The sequence below is a fragment of the Notamacropus eugenii genome, chromosome 6 (assembly GCF_028372415.1).
Source record: "Notamacropus eugenii isolate mMacEug1 chromosome 6, mMacEug1.pri_v2, whole genome shotgun sequence".
Lineage (NCBI taxonomy): Eukaryota > Metazoa > Chordata > Mammalia > Diprotodontia > Macropodidae > Notamacropus > Notamacropus eugenii.
The window spans coordinates 301,841,501-301,864,658 of record NC_092877.1 but is presented as its reverse complement, the minus strand read 5'-3'; the positions used below and the strand labels follow the sequence as shown (position 1 = coordinate 301,864,658).

General features: G+C 37.4%; 1 protein-coding gene across 13 annotated transcripts in view; it reads right to left on the bottom strand.

The window, feature by feature from the left end:
* The window catches only part of PARD3B (par-3 family cell polarity regulator beta), a 1,282,024-nt gene that overhangs the window by 515,033 nt on the left and 743,833 nt on the right, over nt 1-23,158 (bottom strand). For all 13 annotated transcript variants that reach the window (XM_072620099.1, XM_072620101.1, XM_072620095.1 and 10 more), the window contains one exon: nt 17,929-18,117. In XM_072620099.1, coding sequence (XP_072476200.1) covers nt 17,929-18,117 — 189 coding nt within the window. The remainder of the gene's footprint in view (nt 1-17,928; nt 18,118-23,158) is intronic.

The window sequence follows — 23,158 nt, the reverse complement described above, 5'->3', positions numbered from 1 at the left end:
TAGAAGGCAATTTGGGATGATTTTGATAACATAATTTTAAAAAATAATTTGCACAAATTCACCAAAGTTAAAATTGGAAGATCAATAAAACTGAAAAAAATCTGTAGCAAATTTCTCTGATTAAAGTCTTATTTTTGAGATATATAAGGAAGTGATTCAGATTTCTAAGAATAAGAGCCATTCCATTCCCCAAATGATAAATTATCTAAGGATATTAACAGGGAATTCTCAAGGGAAGAAACCCAAATGCTCCAAATCACTAAGAATGAGAGAAATGCAAATTAAAGCAGCTCTGTGGCTCCTCACTACACCCATCAAACTGGCAAAGCTGACCAAAGAAAAGGACAAATTGATGGTGTTGTGAATTGGTTCAACCATTCTAGAAACCAGTTTGGAATGATGCCTCAAAATTTACTAAGGTAATGACCCAACAATACTGCTCCTGGGCCTGTATTCCAAAGAGATCAAATTAATAAGAATGGTCCAATGTGCAAAAAATCCCAAAGCATCAATATTGCAAAAATCAAACAATTTTGAAAGACTTAAGAAATATAATTGAGTAAGCAACCACAATTCAAGAGAGATGATAAAGATGAACATACTGCCTTCCTCATGACAGAGAGACAGTGGACTAATCTGATGAACAGGAAACACATTTTTAGACTTGACCAACATAGGAATTTGTTTTGCTAGACTTCTTATATTATACAATCTTTCTTTTTTTTCTTTCCTTCCTTCCTTCCTTCTTGGTAGGAAAGGTGGGAGGAAGAAAACAATGCTTGATAAATGAAAAAAAAAAAAAAGACAGTGTTAAATTGGCAGTGTGTCTCTATTACTTTCCAGAAGAGTACACTCTGACCAGCTAACAATAGTGTTCTATCTGCTTGACTGAGTAAGTAAAGTACAAAACATGTTATTATATTTGAGGATATTTTCCAGAGTACTTTTCTGGTAATGTACCATAGGAGGTACTCCAGACTTGTTATCTCAGACCAAGGGTCAAATGCTTCCAAGTCTGTTGTCAATCTCCTCAATTGCACTCTCATTTCTGAGGCAACTAACTCCAGCAGAACCTAAGTTCCACATCAGATCAGGACAATTTTGGGTTTGTCCTGGATTCCCAGCTTCTGGCCTTGCATGACTCAGGTATAAAAAAAAAGTTTGTTAAAACTGTCTAAATGAACTGAGGCCAACATTCAAGTCCCCTTTAGAAGAAGACACAGAAAAACAGTCTGCAAAGTCTAAGAACTCCACTCGTTGGGGGAATGCTAAGCTAAAATCTTCCCTGAAACCCAAACTCATATGGTCTGCATTCCACATGACTCACATGAATGGATAAGAGACTCTGTCTCCTTTCATTATGAAAGGAAAGATTCTTGAATTAGCCAGTTACAGGCTCAAAGAACTAGAGCTAGAAGAAAAGGAGGGAGGTGCAGCTATGTGATGCAGTAGTACACTGAGCAGGGAGACAGGAGGACCTGGGTTAAGCTCTAACTTCAGACACTAGCTGTGTGACCTTGGACAATACTCTTAACTCTGATTGCCTCTCCCTCCCTTCCCTCTCCCCCCCAAAGGCAAAAAACAAAACACTGCAAATCATTTTGCAGATGAGGAAATCAAGGCCCAGGGAAGTCAAATAACTTGGACAAGTAGTAGCAGCTTTGCACTCCTACCTTTCCTATTTCTTTCATTACCCTTAAGACCCAACCTGAGGAGGCATCTCCTGCACCCTTTTTGTATTCTTGTGCTCTCAACACATCTTGGCTGATGGATATGGGAAGCGAGAAAGTGAAGAGATGTTATATGTTTGCAAGTTGTACCTTACCAGCAGAGATGAAGCACAATATTCCTTATCACTTTCTCCTATTCTTTTGCAGAGTTTTGAGGCACATGAATGTGGAACACTGCACATTATTATTAGACTTTTTTGATGTATGGATCAGCTTTGCCATTTTTCCTTTTTTTAAAAAAATATTTTTTATATAGGATGGCTCTCTAATGGTATAAGGGGTAGAAAGATACAGAGAAAAATTATAATGATGTAAAAGTAAAAGTCATCAAGAAAATTATTTTTAAAAAAAGATAATTCAATTCCTTTTATTTTCCATCTTTATTCACCAAAAAAACCTATTATTAATTTTGTTTCTTAAGTAGACATTCCAACTGAGAAAATAAAGCACTGACTAGCCATTATTCTGTGGCTAATAAAGGGATATTTCTCATTATAAATTTGTAATTTGACTTCTCCATCATGTGTTTCCACCAGAAGTTTGGGAATTACTGGTACCAGATATTCTTTTAGATAGATTACCCCCCTCCACCCCATGAATTAATAAACTGACATTCTGGTTTCTATCAGTTGTTTTAGACTTTTGTTTGCTACAATCAGTTCCCAAGAGCCTATTCACCTCTGGATGAACTGATAAAATTTAGCTCGTCAGCCTACAGAGGTAAAGACCAGACCCTTGACCTGAAGTGACCCCACCATGGTACTACTACCCTCTGAGGCCCAGACTGAGAGGTCATCTGGTCAAGCTACCCTGACCATCTTTTAGGTTCAATAAACAGTTATTTCTGAGCTTAATCTCCATTTCCAAATCCATTAAAAGAATCTCTTTGATAGCTGCCCATTTTGTTCTTTGCAAGTAATGATTTTCCACTGGAATTTTGTCTCAATTCCCCAGATTTTCAACAGGATGTCTTCATTCTTAAAGTCATTATACTCAAATTTCATAGTGTAATAATTAAGAATTTTTGGTCTATGCTGACAACTTCTATTAAGATACATTTTTTAAAGAATGCTAATTAAAGTAAAAGGGTGCTGACTGCCTACTGAAATCCATGCTACATATATGCTTTAGAACATTTCTTTTAGAAACAGAAGTCTTCAGCATTTTGCTACACATTGAATGTATCTGGAAAATCTAATGCTATGGTTTTCATTATTAAATATTTAATCCCTAGGACTGTATTTAAGTCAGTGCAACCTCAGGATTCAAAATATGATCTGAAAATAAATAACAGAAGATTTGATGTCTTCAAGGTGGTCACTGAGTCTTACAATTTGGTTTCTTTGAAAACAATATGTGATAGTGTGGACTCTGGGGAAAGGCAGCTGTTTTTTGAAAACAGCAAGAAAAAACATATTCGTTTTCAATTCCAATCACAAAAGTGAAATATCATGAAATCATCCTCAATGCCCAAAGGGTTATGAACCTCATAATTTCATTCCAGTCACAGTTTTACAAAATATCCCCAATTCACCAAAAAGCAATACAGATGCTTAAATCCATAACATTTTGGTTCTGGAAACAACTACGATACACTCAAATGCCCAGGACCAGTGAGTACAACAAAAATAAAACTACGGCTGTAAACTGACAATGCCAGCTAGTGTTTAAGGATATTCGTATCAATGTTGCAAGCATGAGTAAAAACCAAATCACTCCACAGGAAAATGTTAGGGTCATTAATCACATGCTGACTGTACTTTGGGAGACAAAGCTGAAAATGATGTTTAGAAGGATAGTTAATAATATGGAGATCCAAATCCCAAAATAGTCTGGATGATTTGTAGATCTGTAATAATAACACTAATAGCAGTCAGTAAGTTTGATTTTTTTTCCTTAACATCTAGGCCCCTGTTTACATAATTTTCATAGTTCTTATAATATAAGGTTTATAAAACCTTCTTTCTTAAACCAATGCTGCAAGGTAGGTGGTATAAATATTATCATTCCCATTTTACAGATATTGAGATAGATTCAGTGAGATTAAGCGTGTTGCTTTGGTGTCATACAGCTAAGTGTTTGAGTAAAGATTGAACCCAGACTTCCTGACTCCATGACTACAGTTCTTTCTTATTGTGCTGTATCGCCTGTCACTAGAAAGGGACATAATCTGGGTCTTTTTTCCTGGACCAAATATCTGAATATTAAGATAACTTTTAAGCATTTTAGTGATACTGTAAGAGACACATCACAACTGCTTGGATGGCCTTGAAGAGATTAAATTAAAATTTTAAAAAGTTTATAAAAGCCCCTATTATGAATAATGCATTTTATAAGAAAATAGGTAGTTAAAGCAATGCCTGTCACCAATAAGTTTATAATATGATGGGGAGGGTGGAGAAGGATAAAGTGTATGCAAATATCCATAATGAATTCATAAAGACATAAGATATAAGAGAAATCCAAAGTTTTATGAGAAATTTGAGGAGGGAACAATTACATTCAACTGGGGACTTAGGGAAGGCTTCATTGAGGGGGGAGCAATGAAGGGGACCTTGAAGTAAAGAATATACTTTAATAGGCAGAAATGAAAAGATGGTGAAGTCCATTTCATATTTGGGAAACAGCATCAACCAATCAATCACAGGATCATAAGGTGATAAATACAGAGCTGCAGGAGACCTTTGAGGCCATCTAGAACAACCACCAGATTTTACAGAGGAAGAAATGGAAGTTTCCTCATCTACCTTTGAGTGAGGTTGGCCACTGAGGTCTCAATGATACAGTTAATACGTGACAGAAAGGTTTCACCCCCAGATTTCCTGACCCCCAAATTGAGCACACTTTCTATTGTGCCATGCTGCATCAATTAACAAACATGTTATTAGGTGCTTACTATGTGGAGAAAATAGTGTTTAGGCCCTGTGGGAGATAATTAATGAAAAAATTCAGATAACACATTTCTAGCTCTTAATAAGCTGAGAGTTTAGTATGGGAATCGATAGCCATAATACACAATATTACATGACAGATCCATTCAGGAGTTGTAAGTCAAGTAAAGGAAAGGAGAAAAGATCCTAAGCAATGAGGGTCAAAGGAAAGGGCCCTTAGAAGGGGTGGCATTTTTGTTAGTCTTTAAATGATGGGTAGGAGATAAGGAAGAAAGGCATTCCAGGTGCAGAGAAGAGTTTGAACAAAGGACAGGCAAACTGAGGTCTCTACTTGTACTTGGGGAGAGAGCTGCCAAGCCCACAGCAGTGCAGAGTACAGAGAGGAGAGTAATGAAAATTAAGGAATTATGTATGTGGGAGGGGAGTCTAAGAACAGAGGATGAAGAGCAGAATGGCTTGAGAGGCATGTGTGTGTTAATCCTTTGTTGCCAAAGAAGACCATGCCATCAGAGAAGTAATGACATGACTTACACTTGACTTTGTTTTGAGTGAGGGAGGGCTGTGCAGGTCACTAGCCTCACTTCTCCTCCAGAGCCATCTGAATCCAGTGACCAGATATTCATCAGGATGATTGGAGAGGATGATTGGAGATGACCCAGGATGAAGTGATTGAGAGTCATACAGGTAATGGCAAAGAGTATGGAGCCAGGCTGGGTGAGATTGGGCGGAAAGGGCTTGAATATGAATAAATACTTTTTACTTTATTCAAGAGGAAATGGGGAGGAACTCAAGGCACTCACTTTACTTATTATTCAGACACTGCAGTGGTATGTTAGCTTGGAGAGGCAAAGAGATTGGAGGTAATGATTCTGGTTAGGAGGCTACTGCAGTTGTTCAGGGGAAAAAAATGGTGGTGAGTGCTTGAATGAGGGTGTTTATAATGGGAAAGGGGGGTATTTCAGATGTGAAATTCAGAACAATAACTTAAAAGGCAACAGAAGGGACTGCGTGGTTCTGAGGTGATGAGTCTGGTTAACCAAGAGCATTGGGTATCATCAACAGCACAAGGGAAATGATAGGGCATGAAGGGAGAGATGATAAATGAATTCAGTTGTTGAGTCTGAGATAGAAATAGAGGAATGGAGCCCTGGGGGACAGTAGGGCCTGGATATAGAGATTTGGGAGTCCTGTACAGAGGTGATAATTAAAACCATGGGAATGGATGAGATCACCAAGGAAAGAGTATAGTTGAACACTGCGTTGCTGATGTGTAGATCAGCGCTGTCATATAGTATCTTCAGTAGTATAATATCCTAATCTTGATCTGGAGATTAAGTTATAATAAGAGCAAATAGATGGACCCCAGAGAGATTATCTATGTATACAGACAGTGGCTGAAGAGGTTAAGGGAGGGGAGAAAAAAGATTACAGAAGCTGTTTTCCAGGGGTTTTACACCTGGCAAGGGGCAGCCTATCTTTGTTTACAAGAATTGAAGCCCAAGGGGGGAAATAATACGGGAAGAATTTGGTCATACTTTCTCAGAGTGGTTTAGTCTTCAAAATCCACCTTCCCTAAAGGAGAAAGCACCTTGAGAACTAATTAGTGATAGGAAGGGCCAAGAGAAAAAGACAGTGCTGGCCCTGAAAGATCATCTGGTTGATTTCTGATAAAAACTTAAGGCTGCTTCCCTTCCCCCTGGCCCTGAGGGAGGCCACAGTCTGTTACATCTGTATCTTGCAAACAACAACAGTGACAAAGTCTCAAAACAATTTTTGTAACACATAATCCTGAATCAGAAAGCAGGTGGCAATTTTATGGGGAGGAGCAGATGACTGGAACAACAGAAGAAGGGGCGGGGGTAGGACGGGGAGTTTTTTTTTCCATTTAATCAGATTGCATTGTATGAGAAAGTTGATTCTGCCACCAATTTATACTAAAAAAGGTAAATAGGACAAGTAGATGCTAAACATCCACAACAAGGCTGAGTTCATGATTGATGCCGCGCACCATTGAAGATTTGCTATAAATATGCTGCCCAGTATTTTTAATGGAGTGAATTGTCTGACTCAGCAGACCAATGTCAAGAAAGAAATTTACATAAAAGGAATGTGAAATCTTTCTGCAGGAAACAAAACTGTGAAAAACTGCTGAGGTAAAAAAGTGATTTTATACACACACACACACAAACACACATATATACATGTGTATATGTATATATGCACACATACATATACACATATATATATGCTCTCTTCTCCCCCCTTTTTCCCCTTACCCTCTCCCTGTCTCCCTTTCCTTTCCTCCCTTGCTGTCTTTCTTTCCCTCCCTCTCTCCCTTTCTCTTTCTCTCTCGAGCTCTTTCCCCTCTCCTTCATTTTTCTCTTTTCTTTCTGCCTCCCTCTTACTCTTCCATTCCTTTCCCTTCTCCCTTCCTCATCTCCTCTCTCCTTACCTCATGTGTGCAAACACACACACAACTGGGAAATGCTCAGGATATTCCCTCAAATAGGGGAGATTAAATGAATCCACACCTGTCCATTTTGTGTAAGTCTTGTTCATGTGATTCCCTAAACTCACCAGCGAGGGTCTACACAGCATGATAAGGGCCCTCTTCACTTTCTCCTCACAGTTCAAGGACACCCATGAATCAAAGGAGCTGTGCACCAATTATGCCTTCCTCTTGACATGTCTGGATCAAACATTTCCATGATGCCATCCTTTACTCTGGCTGTTTAGCGTTCTGGGATTGTTCTATATTGTAACCTACTTACACCCACTCTGTGTGCCTCTCTTAAGTGGTGACTCTTTCAATTTTTTTTCAGAGACCATAGAGTTTGATGACCTATAGTCAAACAACAATAGCAAAAGACTGTTGTAATTTACAATATGGACCTTTTTAGTTCTTTAAAGAGAATGTACCTGTCTCCTTATGTTGCCAAGGCCAGAAGTCCAAGGGCTATTCATGGTTTCACTCTGGGTCTTTGTTTTTGGAAGATACTAGAGGTTATTAAAGAAGCCTTGAAACTTTCTAAAAGAAAAACAACCTACCCTTTCCCCATTTATTTCTGGGTTCAACTGTACCAGCTTTCTTAGAGAGGGATAAACTTCATGACAGTCTGGAAAACAGAATGCACTTGGTTTTTCCTCGTGCATGGTTGAGGCAAATTCTTTTTTTGGTTATATTTTTTCTTCTAGAAGGTTCTGCAATGTTTTTGAGCTTGATGTAATCAATACAATAGCTTCGATAAACAAAAGCATCTAAAGAACTTCCCCATTCTTACAAGGAATGCATCTTCAACTTGGACTTCTGTTTTTTCCTGTTTGAAGGTGGCAAATACCTTTGTTGAACATACTGTCTTGTTTGATGCATCACCTTAAAGATCAGAGGGTTGCTGAATTAAGATTATATTTCTTGGGGTACATGGGTGTTCAAGGAGGCACAGAACCTTAGCTGTGAGGGCTTGTGGAACCCTTTTCAGGGCTGGTCATTCACCTTTGATGTCCACCTGGCACTCAATTCTTATCTGTGGCTCCAAGAAATGGTAGCATAGGCAGTGGCCACAGTCTGGTAAATCATCTCTGTGAACTAAACCAGGTTGATCATAACCAGTGAGTTAGGGAGGTGTCTACTCCATCTGTGAAGACTTCCCTGGCGTAATAGGTGGATGAGAACCATTTGTTCCAATGGCTCTAAAGGTGGCTGAAGCTTACAGCTTAGTCAAACATCAAAGATGTCAAGGTCATCCACTGTATCTTGGGCTATTGCCAATCATCCTGACTCTTGCTCTGCCACTGGCTTCAGTGACTCTGGAAGAGATAGCAAGGCTGATGACTACTTTGTGCAACTCTATCTCATGTAAATCCAATTCATAAATGAGTCAAGACATCACCCCGTGACATCATTGGTCATTTCTGAAAATGAAGGACAAACAACACTTCTTGTTATAGTTCTTAAAAGAATTTTGAATAATTTTAATATATAGAAGGGAGATCTCTTTGGAAGACAGTGTTTAAGGTGATATCAAATGCTTTAAAAAATCATACACAATAAGCACAGCAATACTGTATTCTCTAATACAAAGATTATATGGTATGTTTTAATAAAACAGACTACACTTTATTAGAATATTATTTGTGAAAGTCTCCTTATTCTTTACTAATATCTTCATCAAGGATCTGTTGTTGTTATTCAGTCATTTCCGTTGTGTCTGACTCTTTGTGACCCCATTGGGAATCCTCTTAGCAAAGATACTGGTTTGCCACTTCTTTCTCCAGCTCATTTTGCAGATGAGGAATCTGAGGCAAACAGAGTTAAGGTACTTGTCTAGGATGACACAGCTAATAATTATCTATAAGATGTCATATTTATGCATCTATCATATCAACTATCTGAGGCCATATTTGAACTCAGGTCTTCCTGAATTTAGGACCAGTACTCTATCCACTATGCCTTGATTAGCTGCCCTTATCAAGGATCCCCTCATTGCCAGAATAAGTGATCATCGGGGCAGAGCCAAGATGGTAGAATAGAAGTTGGGACTTCCCTGAGCTGTCCCTGAACACCCTCCAAATACCTGTAAAAAATGACTCTAAACAAATTCTAGAGCTACAGAACCCACAAAATGATAGAGTGAAAGACATCCCCAGCCTAAGACAAAGTGGAAAGTTGACAAAAAGGATCGGGCAGGGAGCAGAGCACAGTCTGGTGTGGGCTGCATAGGAACAGAGCTGGAGCAGGCCTCAGGGGACTGAATCTTTGGCAGCCGTGGCAGTTTCCAAACTTCTCAACCCACAAATGCCAAAAAGGTAAGTGGAAAAATTCTGTGTGTCCTGGGTGAAAGAGGAGTGCACAGCTTGGTATGGCTGGGTGGTAGTGGTGGTGGCACCAGTAGTGGTGGCAGAGGCTGCTTTTGGAACTCTAGGCCCACAGATGGTGGGGGATTGAGAAGCTGATAAAAAATCCCTGAAGCCTGGGATAATACATCCACTCTCACCCCCACTCCCACCCCCACTGGAAGCAGAGTCCTACTTTGACAAAGGGTTAGAAAGACAATTGTTTGCCTGGGAAGCTGAGTAAACAGCGAGAAAGAACTCAGACTACAGAATCTTACTTTGGTGACAAGGAAGATCAGAACATACAACCAGAGGTGTACAGCAGAGTAAAAGCTCCTCCATCAAAAGCCTCCAAGAGGAATATGAATTGGTTACAGGTTATGGAGGAACTCAAAAAGGATTTTGAAAATCAAGTAAAAGAAGTAGAGGAAAAATTGGGAAGAGAAATGAGAGTGATGCAAGAAAATCATGAAAAATGAGTCAACAGTTTGATAGACTAAAAAAAAAATTACTGAAGAAAATAACACCTTAAAAAAATGGACTAACCCAAATGGCAAAAGAAGTCCAAAAAGTCAATGAGGAGATGGATGTCTGAAAAAATAGAATTGACCAAATGGAAAAGGAGATCCAAAAGCTCATTGAAGAAAATAATTCCTTCAAAATTAGAATGGAGCAAATGGAAGATAATGACTTTATGAGAAATCAAGAAATTATAAAATAGAACCAAAAGAATGAAAAAATAGAAGACAATGTGAAATATCTCATTGGAAAAACTATCGACCTGGGAAATAGATCCAGGAGAGATAATTTAAAAATTATTGGACTGCCTGAAAGCCATGATCAAAAAAAGAGCCTCAATATCATCTTTCAAGAAATTATCAAAGAAAACTGTCCTGATATTCTAGAACCAGAGGGCAAAATAGAAATTGAAAGAATCCACCAATTGCCTCTGAAAAGAGATTCTAAAAGGAAAACTCCTAGGAATATTGTAGCTAAATTCCAGAGTTCCCAGATCAAGGAGAAAATATCGCAAATATCCAGAAAGAAACAACTCCAGGATTTTGAAAATACAACCAGGATATGGAAGTGACTGTAGAAAACTGAAAACAAATTAATTTAAAAAATAAAAAATGTATGTGTATAACCCATATAAGACTGCATGCCATCTCAGGGAGGGAGGTAGGAGTGAGGGGGAGAAATCTAAGACTTATGGAAGTGATTGTAGAAAACTGAAAACAAATAAATTAATTAAAAAAATAAAGAATGTATGTACAGAACCGATATAAGATTACATGCCATCTCGGGGAGACAAGGGGAGAAAATCTAAGATCTATGGAAGTGATTGCAGAAAACTGAAAACAAATAAATTAATTTTTAAAAAATGAAAATGAATGTTGAAAACTAAAAATAAATAACTTTAAATCTTAAAAAAAGAAACAAAGGCAGCATTCACACTCAAAGTCTTGCTACCTCAAATTCCAGTGCTCTATTTACACTGCCAACTAGCTGTCCATAACCTCTCTTCTTGGGAAAAAGAAAAAAACAAAAATCACCCCACAGCCGATGTGAGGGTAAATAAAAGTTTTTTATGTTACTCTTCATGGTTAAAAAAAAGGAATAAGTAATTATCAAAAAATTTTATGGAGATGGAAATATAGCCATAGACCAGGAGTACTTGTTGACTGGCTTCTTTTAGAAGTTTTTTTCTTTATTACAAAAATGCAATATTTTTTCATGCTTTTGGCATCTTCTCCTTCTGATACTTTGTGAACTGATCCTTCAGTGCCCTCTCAAACAGCATCATCTCCAGCACAGATCTTTTCTATTTATACTTGGTCTGATTCCTCCATCTTTTTTTTAATTGCCATTTCTTTCTCCTTTATAAGGATATCTGGGACTGTGATCTTGGAATCCCATGTCTACTATTAGACAATGAAAAATGTTTATTACAAAAATTTCTACAGATCTTTTCCTTTTTATCTTGTGTGCTTAACTCTTCCATTTTTATATTTAATGTCCTTGGATAACTTTACTTAGTTAAGTCTCTGACCCAGATTTCTATAAATTAGTTCTAACTTCCACTTTTCTTTGTTTTATGAAGTAATGAAGCTTAGAATATTGTAGTATCTTTCTCTGCAATATTTTACAAATGAGTTTACATTTCATTCTCTTGCCCTTTGCTGCTATATTTGTCTGCTTGGCAAATAATTCATGTGTTTGTTGACAAAGGGCTTTTGAGGGAGCTTTTGGTTTCTTTGTAATGGTAATGACTCATGTTGATTAAATTTTTCATGAATTTATTGTAGTCTGGATCCATGTCCTTTTTTCCATCCATGTACCATTTTTTATCATTAATAATTTATTTAAATATGTCTGGATTGAGTTTTTTTAAAAAAAAATTATACACCATTAAAATTTTTTTATTCTTTCTCCTTATTTTTAATCTTTGCTTTAAGAAGTTGGATACAAAGACAGCTCATTAAGGAATGACTCTCAGGTTAATAATGAGCTTTTTCTTGTCAAGATATAACTATTTCATTTTTTGTGTGTCTGATGTTGTTAAGTACATCACATGTTCAGAACCTTTAGGCTTGTTTTTTCTCAAAAGAAAGTATTTATATTATATACTCATGGGGTTTCTGTGTATGTCTGTGTCTTTTTTTTTTTAATCTCTTAATCCTGATCCATATTTTTAGTATATTTCTTGCTATTCTCATCTATTCTCTTATTTGCTTTGGAATTGCCAATATTAAAGTATATGTTGACTTAATTTGGAAAGTATTGTAGAATTTTTAAAATTTAATTTAAAATTTTAATTTAAATTATTCTATCTCTTTATTCTCTACTAGAGATTTTTGTACTTATGCAGCAATTATTTAATGGTGGTCTTTTTGCAAATACCTATTTTGAGTAATGACCAAAGATAACATGAAATGATGCTTTTATGTTTGTATGATAAAACTCATTATTCCAACTTTTTTCTCCAAGGAGAATCTGTGAGTCATTCATCTATTTGTTCTAACTTCCTTCTTCTTTTAGTTTCATTAGCATAGTGAACAGAAAGTGGGTCTAGAAAACTGAAAGATCTGGATTTAAGTACTGCATCTGATACATATTGGCTATATGGAAGTAAGTCACTTAACCCCTCAGTGTTATTCTAGGTTATTCTGCAAGAGTCTAAATTGTAGGCCTCACCCTACCCTATTGTGCTCATTAGTATTGAGATTGTCAAGATCGTCCACTTATTGGTAACTGGTATCAGACAAAGATGTAACATTTAGAATTATCATCAGCTAAATTATATGACAGAGTCTAAAACCTGTGTGATTCTTAGTACTTTTTTCCTCTTTCCCATAAATGTGCCACTGTTACTTCAGAGGCATTTTTCTTTCTTTTCATGGGTTATCAGGGCAAAGAATTCATCAATGAATAGTCAGACCACTGGGGATGGAGCATGCCATATGAACTATACTTAGGCTGATCCAGAGAAAGCAGACTCTGTCTATTGCAAGGAACCTACTCAAAGATTTTCTATCATGGAAGAACTTGCTAGAGATTTTAGGCTCTAAAGCAGGACTCTAAAGCACATATAAATATATACATGCCCTACTGCTAATATTTTCTTGAGTTAGAGCCATTAAATATAAAACAGCTAAGATGTTTGCTTTTAATTTCCAAAGAAAGTGACGTCTTCCCAATTTTACGCAAAACAAACCCTCTCGGTAGAATTCTCCTTAAAATTAATTGAAAATGAATATCAATCAGTTGGCATCATTAAAATAACTAAGAGTTCATCAACAAAAAGTATTTTGTAAGGATATAATTATAAAACAAGGCATAGCCTACATGCTGTTCTAAGCAATTGCATAGAATCATGAAATCTCCAAATTGGAAAGGATTTATGTGGCCATCTAAAAGCCGCCTTATACTGGACAACAATCCTCTCTGCAAGATTCCTGGTGAGGGACCATCCAAGCTCTGCTGGAAGACATCCCATGAGGCAAAATTCACTGCTTCCCAATGAAGTCTATATTACTTTGGAAAAGTTCTAAATGCTTGGATATTTTTCCATTACATCAAACCTATATCCTACATGAAAGATGTCCTTTACGGTGTGATACAGAATCAGAGTTCAGGAGATTAGCTGGTGCCAGATAGACCAGTCTGTGAACATAAAATAGCACTAGGTTTCTTGGCCCCCATATCTATACTCTTCACTTAAAACAAGCTTCCAGTTCACTAATTTCCCCAAATGCTTTTCAGATGAACTGCTATCTAAACTGTTCCTCAGCAACTTGTGTATGTGAAGCTCATTTTATGACTCCATGTCAAACTCTGCATTTATTCCCATTTAATTTAATCACTTTAGTAGATTTGGCACAATATTTTAGACTTTTGAGAATAATAAATAGATTTAGGGTTTTTTTTGTCGGTTTCTTTTTAAAATTTAATTTTGAATTCCTCACTATTTTCCTTCTGGGTGATGCTAAGTTAAAAATGAGGAAAATATTAGTTCCTTGAGTATAGGTATGGTTCTTTCTTTGTATCTCAATCCTTGAATATAGTCAATACTTAATAAGTATCATTTGGATTGGGTTGCTTGGGATTGGGAATGAGGTTAGTGACTCCAACCATCAAAAATAATAATAGCAGAAATTTCTATAGGCTTAAGGTCTGCAAAGTGCTTCCTTTTACCTCTACTTTACCTCACAGTATCCCATAAGATAGACATGATAGTTCTTATCCCAATTTTATAGATGAAGAAATTGAGCATGTGAAAGGTTAATAGACTTGCTCATGGTTATATAGCTAGGAAGACCCAGACAAGAATTAAACATAGGTGTGATGCTAGACACAGTGCCTTCCATTCTTTCCATAATCCTTCTACAAATACACGTCTGATACAAGAGAATATCGACTTTCATATGGAATACATAATGCAATAGTAGAACTCAGTTGTTCTCATGAGGGATCCTCGATTGCCATAAAACTCTGCATACCCTTTGACCCAGCAATAACACTGGTAGATCTGTATTCCCTAAAATATCAAAGAAAAGGGAAAATGACCTACATGGAAAAAAATATTTATAGCAGCTCTTTTTTTTGTGGTAGTAAAGAATTAGAAAGTGAAGGGATGCCCATTAATTGGGGAAGAGCTGAACAAGTTATGGTATCTGATTATAAAAGAACACTATTTTGCTGTAAGGAATGATGAGCAGGATGGTTTCAGAAAAACCCTGGAAGTCTTCTACGAACTAAAACAAAGTGAAGTGAGCAGAAGCAGGAGAATTCTGTACACAGTAACAGTAATACTGCAAAGAAGACTTAGCTCTTCTCAGATCAAGACAATGATCTAAGACAATTACAAAGGACACATGATGAAAAATGCTATCCCTCTCCAGAGAGAGAACTGTTGAACTCTGAGTGCAGATTGAAACACACTTTTTTCACTTTTTAAATGTTTCTTACTTTTTAAAAAATGTTGTAACAAGGTTAATATGGAAATAAATTTGCATGGCTTCACATGTATAAACAATATCATGCTGCTTACCTTCTCAGGGTGGGAGGGGAAGAAAGAGAATTTGGAACTCAAAATTTAAAAAAATGTTTAAAATAAATATAGAGAGAAAACAGTATGGAAAAAAGACTGAGTGATCCACTGCTTTTTAAACTACTTCTAAAAAGAAAAAAAAATCTCCTGTGGTCTGCAAGAAAATAGCTAATCATTGCTCTAAATTCAAATACCACAAGCATTTATTAAATACTATGTTGTGTACATGATATGCACAGGAGGAGCCACAAAATTTAGGTGTGATATGGATCCCTACCCTCAGAAATTTACATACTAGTAGGAAGATGCCACATATACACAAATAATTAGAAAATAATACAATACTTAATAAATGCATCAGTTAAAAGCAAAGTGCTATGTGAGATCCCAGGCAGGAAAGGCCATTACTAACAGGAACACAGGTGAACAGTATTTTGAACTAAAAGGAACTTCAGAGATCATCTAGTTTAAAATCATTTTATAAGTGAGGAAAGAGACTAAGAGAGTGAATCTGAAAAGTCTCCATAATGATATCAAGTGATACATGTGATTTATGGTTTGAAAAGACATGTAGGCATTCGATAGGCTAATATGAGAAAGGAGGGCACTTCAGGTAAAGAGGACAACACAAGCAAAGATTCAGAAGCAGGACAGCTAGAGGAGTGTTCAGGAGACAGACAGTACTTCAGTTTGCACTTAGGAGAACGTTATGAGGTAAGGCTGGAAAAATAAGGTGGTGACCTTGTAGCATGCCTTGAATGTCAGTCTGAAGTTTATACCATAGATAATAAGGAGCTGCTAATGATTTATGAAGAAAGGAGTGACCTAACCAGATTTGCAATGCATAAAGAGGGTTAGTCTGCCAGCAGTTTGTAGATGCAATACAAGGGAAGGGAGCAGAAGTATGGAGATACACACTAGAAAGCTACAGTAAGAGCTTGGTGGGTGGTAAGTAATGAAGACTGGTACCCAGAAGGAGGTGAGAAGAAGACAGAGACATTACACAAGGAGAAATTACTAAATAATGGAGTATTGTAATAACAAGAAAAACACATAGTTCTATAACACTTTTTAGATTTGCAAAGTGCTTTCCTTATAACAATCCCATGTGTAGACAGTATATCTAGTATATCCATTATGCAGTTGGGAAACTGAATCTTGGAAAGTAACTTGGATATGTTTAAATCTGTGAGTTATCTAATCCAACCCCATTATTTTAGAAATGGGGGATATGATGTCCAAAGACATTAAAACACGTGCCGATGGTCAAAGAGTTACTGTTAGGGCCAGGAATTGATTCAGGTCTCTAGATTCCATATGTAGGGTTCTTTCTAAGATACTATGGGGAGATTAAGGAGAAAGAAGAATCCAAGATAATATCCTGGTTTCTGCCTTGGAAGTGCTAGTGCATGGCAGTTGCTGTTAGAAATAGGGAAGTAAGGAGGATAAGGTTTAGGAGGAAAGGTAAGTTAGACTTTGAAGGCATCAAGGGGACATCTGGGAAAGGGTATCTCATGGGAAGTTATTACAGATTACAACGGAGAATAAAAGTTCAAAGATTTGTATAGAAGAGAAAGCTCTACGAATGTATGAGATTGTCAAGAAAGTATGGAGAAAGAACTGTCATTTTAAAGTTCAAAGATATGTATAGAGGAGGATGCTCCAAGGATGTATGAGACTGTCAAGAAAGCAAAGGGAAAGAATGATTATTTTTTATTATATTGGTCTTGCCTACCCATGAACAATTAATATTTTTCCAATTATTTAAAACTGATTTTATTTGTATGAAAAGTTTTTTGTAATTTTGTTTATATAGTTACTGGGTTTGTGGGCTATCTAGTCCAACTCCTTTATTTTTAAAAAAAGAAAAGAACCAAGGATAGAATCCTTACTAATGCTTATCTTAAGGCAGTGGTTCTGATATCCTTCCCTGCACTTAAAAAATTTTACATTTAAAATTTTTTTAAAAATTTAAAAATATTTTCAAGAAACACATTTCAGTGCAATCTTTTGTATTTAATTTTTTTGCTTTTAAAAATATTCTGAGAAAGAGTCCATAGGCTTCACCAGGCTGCTGTCACCTGACACGAAATGTTCCTGCCTTAACAGGATGAGAAGAGACGAAGAACTAGTAAAATCAACAGCGAAAAGAGCAATGTTTGGAAAATCAAAAGACCAAAGAATACGGAGCATGGTCAACAGAATCGAATGCTGCAAAGAGGTCAAAGAGTTGGCCTGGGAACATGGTCAATGGATTCGATGATTAGAAGGTCATCAGTGACATCTGAGACGGCAGTTTCTACAGCAGTAGAATACCAGAGACAAACTGCAGGATGGTCATGAAGAAGTAGAGGCATCAGCTGTAGATAACTTTTTTAGAAATTTGGTAGTGAGGGATAAAAGGAAGAATAATAGTACAGAAAGAGGATGGGGTAGAAGGATCCAGCAAATTCTTTAGAAATGAGGACTACGTGTTTCTAAGTGGCAGGAAATAGCCAACAGAGATGGGGTGGACTTCAGATGCATGCTTATTGCTAGGGAAAGGATTTGGAGGAGATAGGAGAGGACAGAGGTCAAGCATAGAGTGAAGGATGACATCAAGCAGTACGGATGCCTCTTCCTTTGAGAAAAGAGGGAGAGAGGGGAGAGTGGGTAATACTACTTAGAAATGTTGAGGACAAGAAGATGGGAAGCATCAGTTGGCCTTAATCTTCTGAGTGAAGTGGGAAGTTGTCATCTGCTGTGAGTCTAGGGTGTTGCACTCTGTGGTCTTGAGGAAACAGGGAATAGGGGTAGTATTCCTGAGCACTAAAAGATATACTAGCCCAATATCCTTAGAACTGTCCAAAGTCTGGTTCTCACACTTGGCAGCTTAAACCACCATACACTCATACACTTCAGGGTTAGCATCATCCTTACCTACCTTAAAAGCAGCACCTCCATGGATTATAGACTTGATAAAAATCCCCAAGTCAGCTCCTGTCTCTCGGGATTTGTTCCCTTTTAAGCTCACTCCGAGCCCAGCAGACCCTGAATCATTGAGAGGGATCTCGAAGGTCAGCTGCTCCGGAGTCTCCAGGGACAGCACATAGCAGTGGTCAGGCTCTCCTTTCTGTTAGGAAAAATGCAGATGAAAACAGTGAAGGACAGAAAGTAGATTAAATGTCTCATACACAGCGATTGTCAAACACAATTCAATTGGCAAAGACAGGCTGATTGGGTCTAATACTGTTTTGCGCTATTGTTCCCAGAGGGTAAGGACTGTTTCTTTTCTTTCTGCAAAGTGATGGATGTACTAAGAAGCGTGTGCTTATGGGATTTCCATAAAGAGCATACAGTGGTGGCCAACAACAGCTCTTTGGCTAAGACAGAGATCTAATATCTGGAACAACCCAGAGGTATTAGAAAATTCTGCAGAGTATACTGAATAATTGAAGGAATGGAAAATGAGACTAAGAGAATCTTTGGAGTTGGAAGGGATCTTGGAGACCAGCTAATCCTGCCCCTCATTTCACAGATGAGGACACTGAGACCCAGAGAAGCAATGTGTTAAAACTTCAGGGAAGTATCTGGCTAATATGAATTTCAAGTACATTATCATATGACTGAACTCTGTTAAACAATGTCCCCTTCTGCAAGGTCCTCCTTAAAGTAGTCCCTTCCCTCTGAGATAATCTCCAACTTACACAGCATATATCCTGTCTGCACATAATTATATGCATGTTGTCTTCCTTTAGGTTAGAAACTCCCTGAGGTCAGGGGATGTTTTTACCTTTCTTAGTATCACTACCACTCAGCACAGTTCTTGACATATGTTAGGCACTTAATAAACGCTTATTGATTTGACCCAGGGTAGTATTATGTAGTTGATTAGCCATATCTGACTCTTCTTAACCCAATTTGGGGTTTCTTGGCAAAGACATTAGAGTGGTTTGCCATTTCCTTCTCCAGATCATTTTACAGATGAAGAAACTGAGGCAAACAGGAGTAAGTAACTTGCCCAGGGTCACACAGATAGTAAATGTCTAAGGCTAGATTTCAACTTAGGTCCTTCCGATTCCAAGGCTGGTATTCTGTCCACTGCATCACCTAGGGGTGCTGAAATATAATGGAGATTCTTCTCTAAGTAGAGGGAAATTTTAAAATAAAAGAGATATATGTACAACACATATAAATGTGCATACACATGTGTATGTACATATATTATAGACACACATGTATGCATACATACATATACATAGACCAGCCAAGTGGCATAGTACATTGAGTGCTGGGCCTCTAATCAGGACGATCTGTGTTCAAATCTGCCCTCAGACAGACGCTTATGAGCTTTATAACAATGGGCAAAGTTACTAACCTCTGTTTGTCTCAGTTGCCTTATCTGTAAAATGGGCAAGAGAAGGAAATGGCAAACCACTCCAGTATCTTTGCCAAAAAAACCCCAAGTAGAGTTGTGAAGTTGGCCTTGACTGAAAACAACTGAGCAAACAAAAGTACACACACACATACATATGTGCATATGTATACATATGGTGTATATCTATATAGATGCATATATTTTGCTCAGTCATAAATGCAGCCACCATTCTCAATACTCTCATGACATGAGGTGGGATAAGTGCGTGTGTGTGTGTGTGCGTGTGTGTGTGTGATTTATTTACAGTGGGTATCCTCAGGGAAGAAGGAATAATGACGCAGACCAGTGTCCTTGAGAGGTAATGAGCTTAGCAGTACAATGATATAGGATCTAGAAATGGCTTTGTCTACACTTGCACTAAAACATAGTTTCTTAAACTTTTTTGTATCATTTTGTATCATTTTCAAAACATGAAACTTAGAGACCTCTAATCAGAACAATGCTTTTATGCATAAAACACAAAGGATTTAAAAGGAAATAGCTTATAGTGAAACACAGTTATTAAAAACAAACAACCATGTTCATTGATCCCAGGATGTAGAGGCTACATACAAGGGTCCTCTTTTATTTAGCTGACAGCCGATGACTCCTATGTTGGTGGAGAGGTAAGAGAGGGTGAGAGACCACTCGCATCATATAATTATAATTCAGCTGAAAGTAAAGTGATACTAAAAACCATCTCGTCTAATGTTTGCCTTATATGATTAGGAAGCAGAGCTCCAGGGAAGTTGTCACTTACCCAAGGTCACACAGGTAGTCAGGACTAGACTCAGGCTAGAATCCAGGTCTATGGTTTCAGGACTCTTTCTATTACCCTACAACCAATATCCCTTGGGTTGCCTCATCAGGCTCCCTTTACTGAAGTATGACTACTCCCAACCATACTTACCTTTTTTAGGAAGAACCCTATCTCTGGTCCACTTTCTAACTTGTTCTCCTCACCTCAAATTAGGTATGAACATATCTCAATCCTTAGGTCCTGACTTATATTCAAGCTGTCAACCTTGGAAAGGAGTTAGCAAACTAATTAATTCTAAGGTGTAAATGACCAGTGGGGGCTAAATGTGTTGACCTTCCCACAGATGTCGACATTTAACAGACTCTCCCTTTTGTTTTATGGACAATGCCCAGGAAAGTAAAGAATTAGTAATAGAATTTCTCATATTAAGTTAGAAGTTAGTAAAGGAGGATTTATTTGGGGGGGGGGTGGTGGTGGTGGAGGGTCAGGTGAATGATAACAGAAAAAGGAGGAGCAATTCCTAAAGGTTCACAACAGATGGACATCTATATGAATGACTCATTTCCAGTCCAACCCAAAGGTTCTCATTCCTGGTCCATCACTGAGGAGGCAATCCTAGTCCCTCATGAACTTCCCTGAACTTTCTCACAAAGTCCTTTCATCTCCACTTTTCATGTTTGCCAATCTAGAATCATGCCAAAAATTCTAGTCTAAAAATATGAAAACGAGATAACCACTAACTGACCATTATTGTTTTTAGACAAAGAGCTGGTTTCTCTCTAAAATTGTTCTTGGTCCTATTGCCTTTGGGAACTTGTTTGGATTAAAATTACATATTTCTTAAAACTCCTGAGGCTGCCTGAATTTCAGTCCCAGAAATAACAACTATAAAAATTTAAGAATCAAAGACCTCTAAGTACTTGGTGGATGTCATCAGAGTCAGACTGCAGCTATCTAATTATAACCTTTCCCACCAGTGGAGAAAAGAGGATCTAAGTGCACAGTTTTAAAGAAGCAGCTCCTTTTTTTGTAATTCATTCTAAGTCAGGGGTTCCTATTCTGGGGTCTATGAACTGGGTTTTTTAAAATGTTTTCATGCAACTATCTTAACATAATACATTTACTCTGTCATTTAGTATATTTTATGTTACACAGTTAAAAGCATGATTCTGAGATGGGGTCCACAGGCTTCTCCAGATTCCTTCTGTAAGAGTCTAAGTGAAATGTTAACCAAATGAAAATATAAAGTTTCACATAAATTAAATTTCACTGGTTAACTGAATAAAATGATTGCATAGTTCCTTATCTAGCTCATCAAGCTATCCTCTAAGAATCGAGGTTTTGTGGCTTTGTTATGGAAATGCCCAAGTGAAACACCAAATTTACAGTGTTAGCCTTCATCTATGTCTTCCAAAGTACCCAGACTGGAATCTATACCATTTCATAATAATTTACATTTCAGGGAGCTCTAGGATTCAATTAATTTTAGCCTAATAAGATTTCAGTAAATTAAAAGGTAAATTAAAGAACATCTGTTTGTACTGAAAGTTTGAGGATTCAATGCATTAAAAAAAACTCCACACTACAGACCTTTTAAAGTGGCTACTCTTAAAATGGCCACTTATCTAAGGGGGCAAATTGACATAAGAACTGTCCCTTCTTGAAGAATGTATTCAATCCATCTCACCCTATAATTGAATCAGGCTTCCTTCAGAAATGGAGTCTATTCCTAGGCCAGTCTGATAACTGTTCTTCCTCCTAATTCCCCTTATTCAGTGCACAGTTACAGATAATGGAAGAAGGACCGAACAGCATGAGATCAGGGTGGCCCTCTATTTACCTCTCCATCTAAAATATACTTTGCCATTCCTGACTTGAGTCCCTGCTATTTGAAAGCAAAGAATATGGGCTTGTTGACTATTGAAGCTTTTTATCTAACAATAAGAAGAATGAAATAAGTCAAGGCACTTTGCTCTACAAGTGATACAATATCCCATGATATCACTTAATTCTACAGGGCTGATTCTAGTAACTTTTCAGTTTTCCTAAAGTGCACCCAATCCACATTAAAATTGGTGCCCACTCTTTAGAAAAGATAGGAACAACAGAGTATTTCCTCGAGGTGAAGTCAACCACTATCTTCTTGTGCCACCCTTCTCTTAGCACCTTTGTGAAAAATCATCTTGATCATTTTATAAGTGTTCTAACAAAATGAATACTGATTTCAAAACTGAACCTTGGAGGCAGGGAGGCCTGGGTTCAAATCCCACCCTGGACACTGGGTAAGTCATTCAGTCTTTCAGTGCCCCAAGTAACTGTCTAAGATTATTAATCTTTAAAGATGCCCATCTGTTCTGGTAGAAGAAGCTCCTTTTCAGGAGCTCTCTCTACTTATTTATTTGTACATATACTTTCCACCCAAAATTACCCAGAGGAACAAATGAAGGGAGCTATAAAGGAGGGGTGACAAGGGACATATCTTCAATTCTGTTGCTATTTTTTTCCCCTTAGGTTATGCATTTTAAAAATCCCTGAGGATAGAGACCAATTTTTCTCAATACTTGAAAATCCCTAAAGCATTTAGTACTTTGAACTTGGAGCCATGCAACCAGGGATGATATGATCCAGAAGGAGCAAACAAGGTAAAAATATAATCTCACTAAATTTCAAATCCTTTGAAATGAAGAGTTAGCTTATCTGAAACTTGGAAAGTCCTGTTTTATTGACAGAACAAAGTTAGATGCTCTTAAATTCTTTTTTTCTTAATCACAGCATCTTTTGCTTCTTTGGGAATGGGGGAAACCTGGCCTCTGAAGTACAGAGGAAAGAATACCATTTTTCTTGCCTTTCTATAGTATTTGCTAAAGAAGGATATTCTTAAAAATCTTGCATGAAGAGAAGTCTTGCCAGGGCAAGGCAATGGAAGGAGGGGACATTATTGCTGCTGCCACTGAGGGGAGAGGGAAGTTTCCTACAATAGCACATTTCTGCATCCTC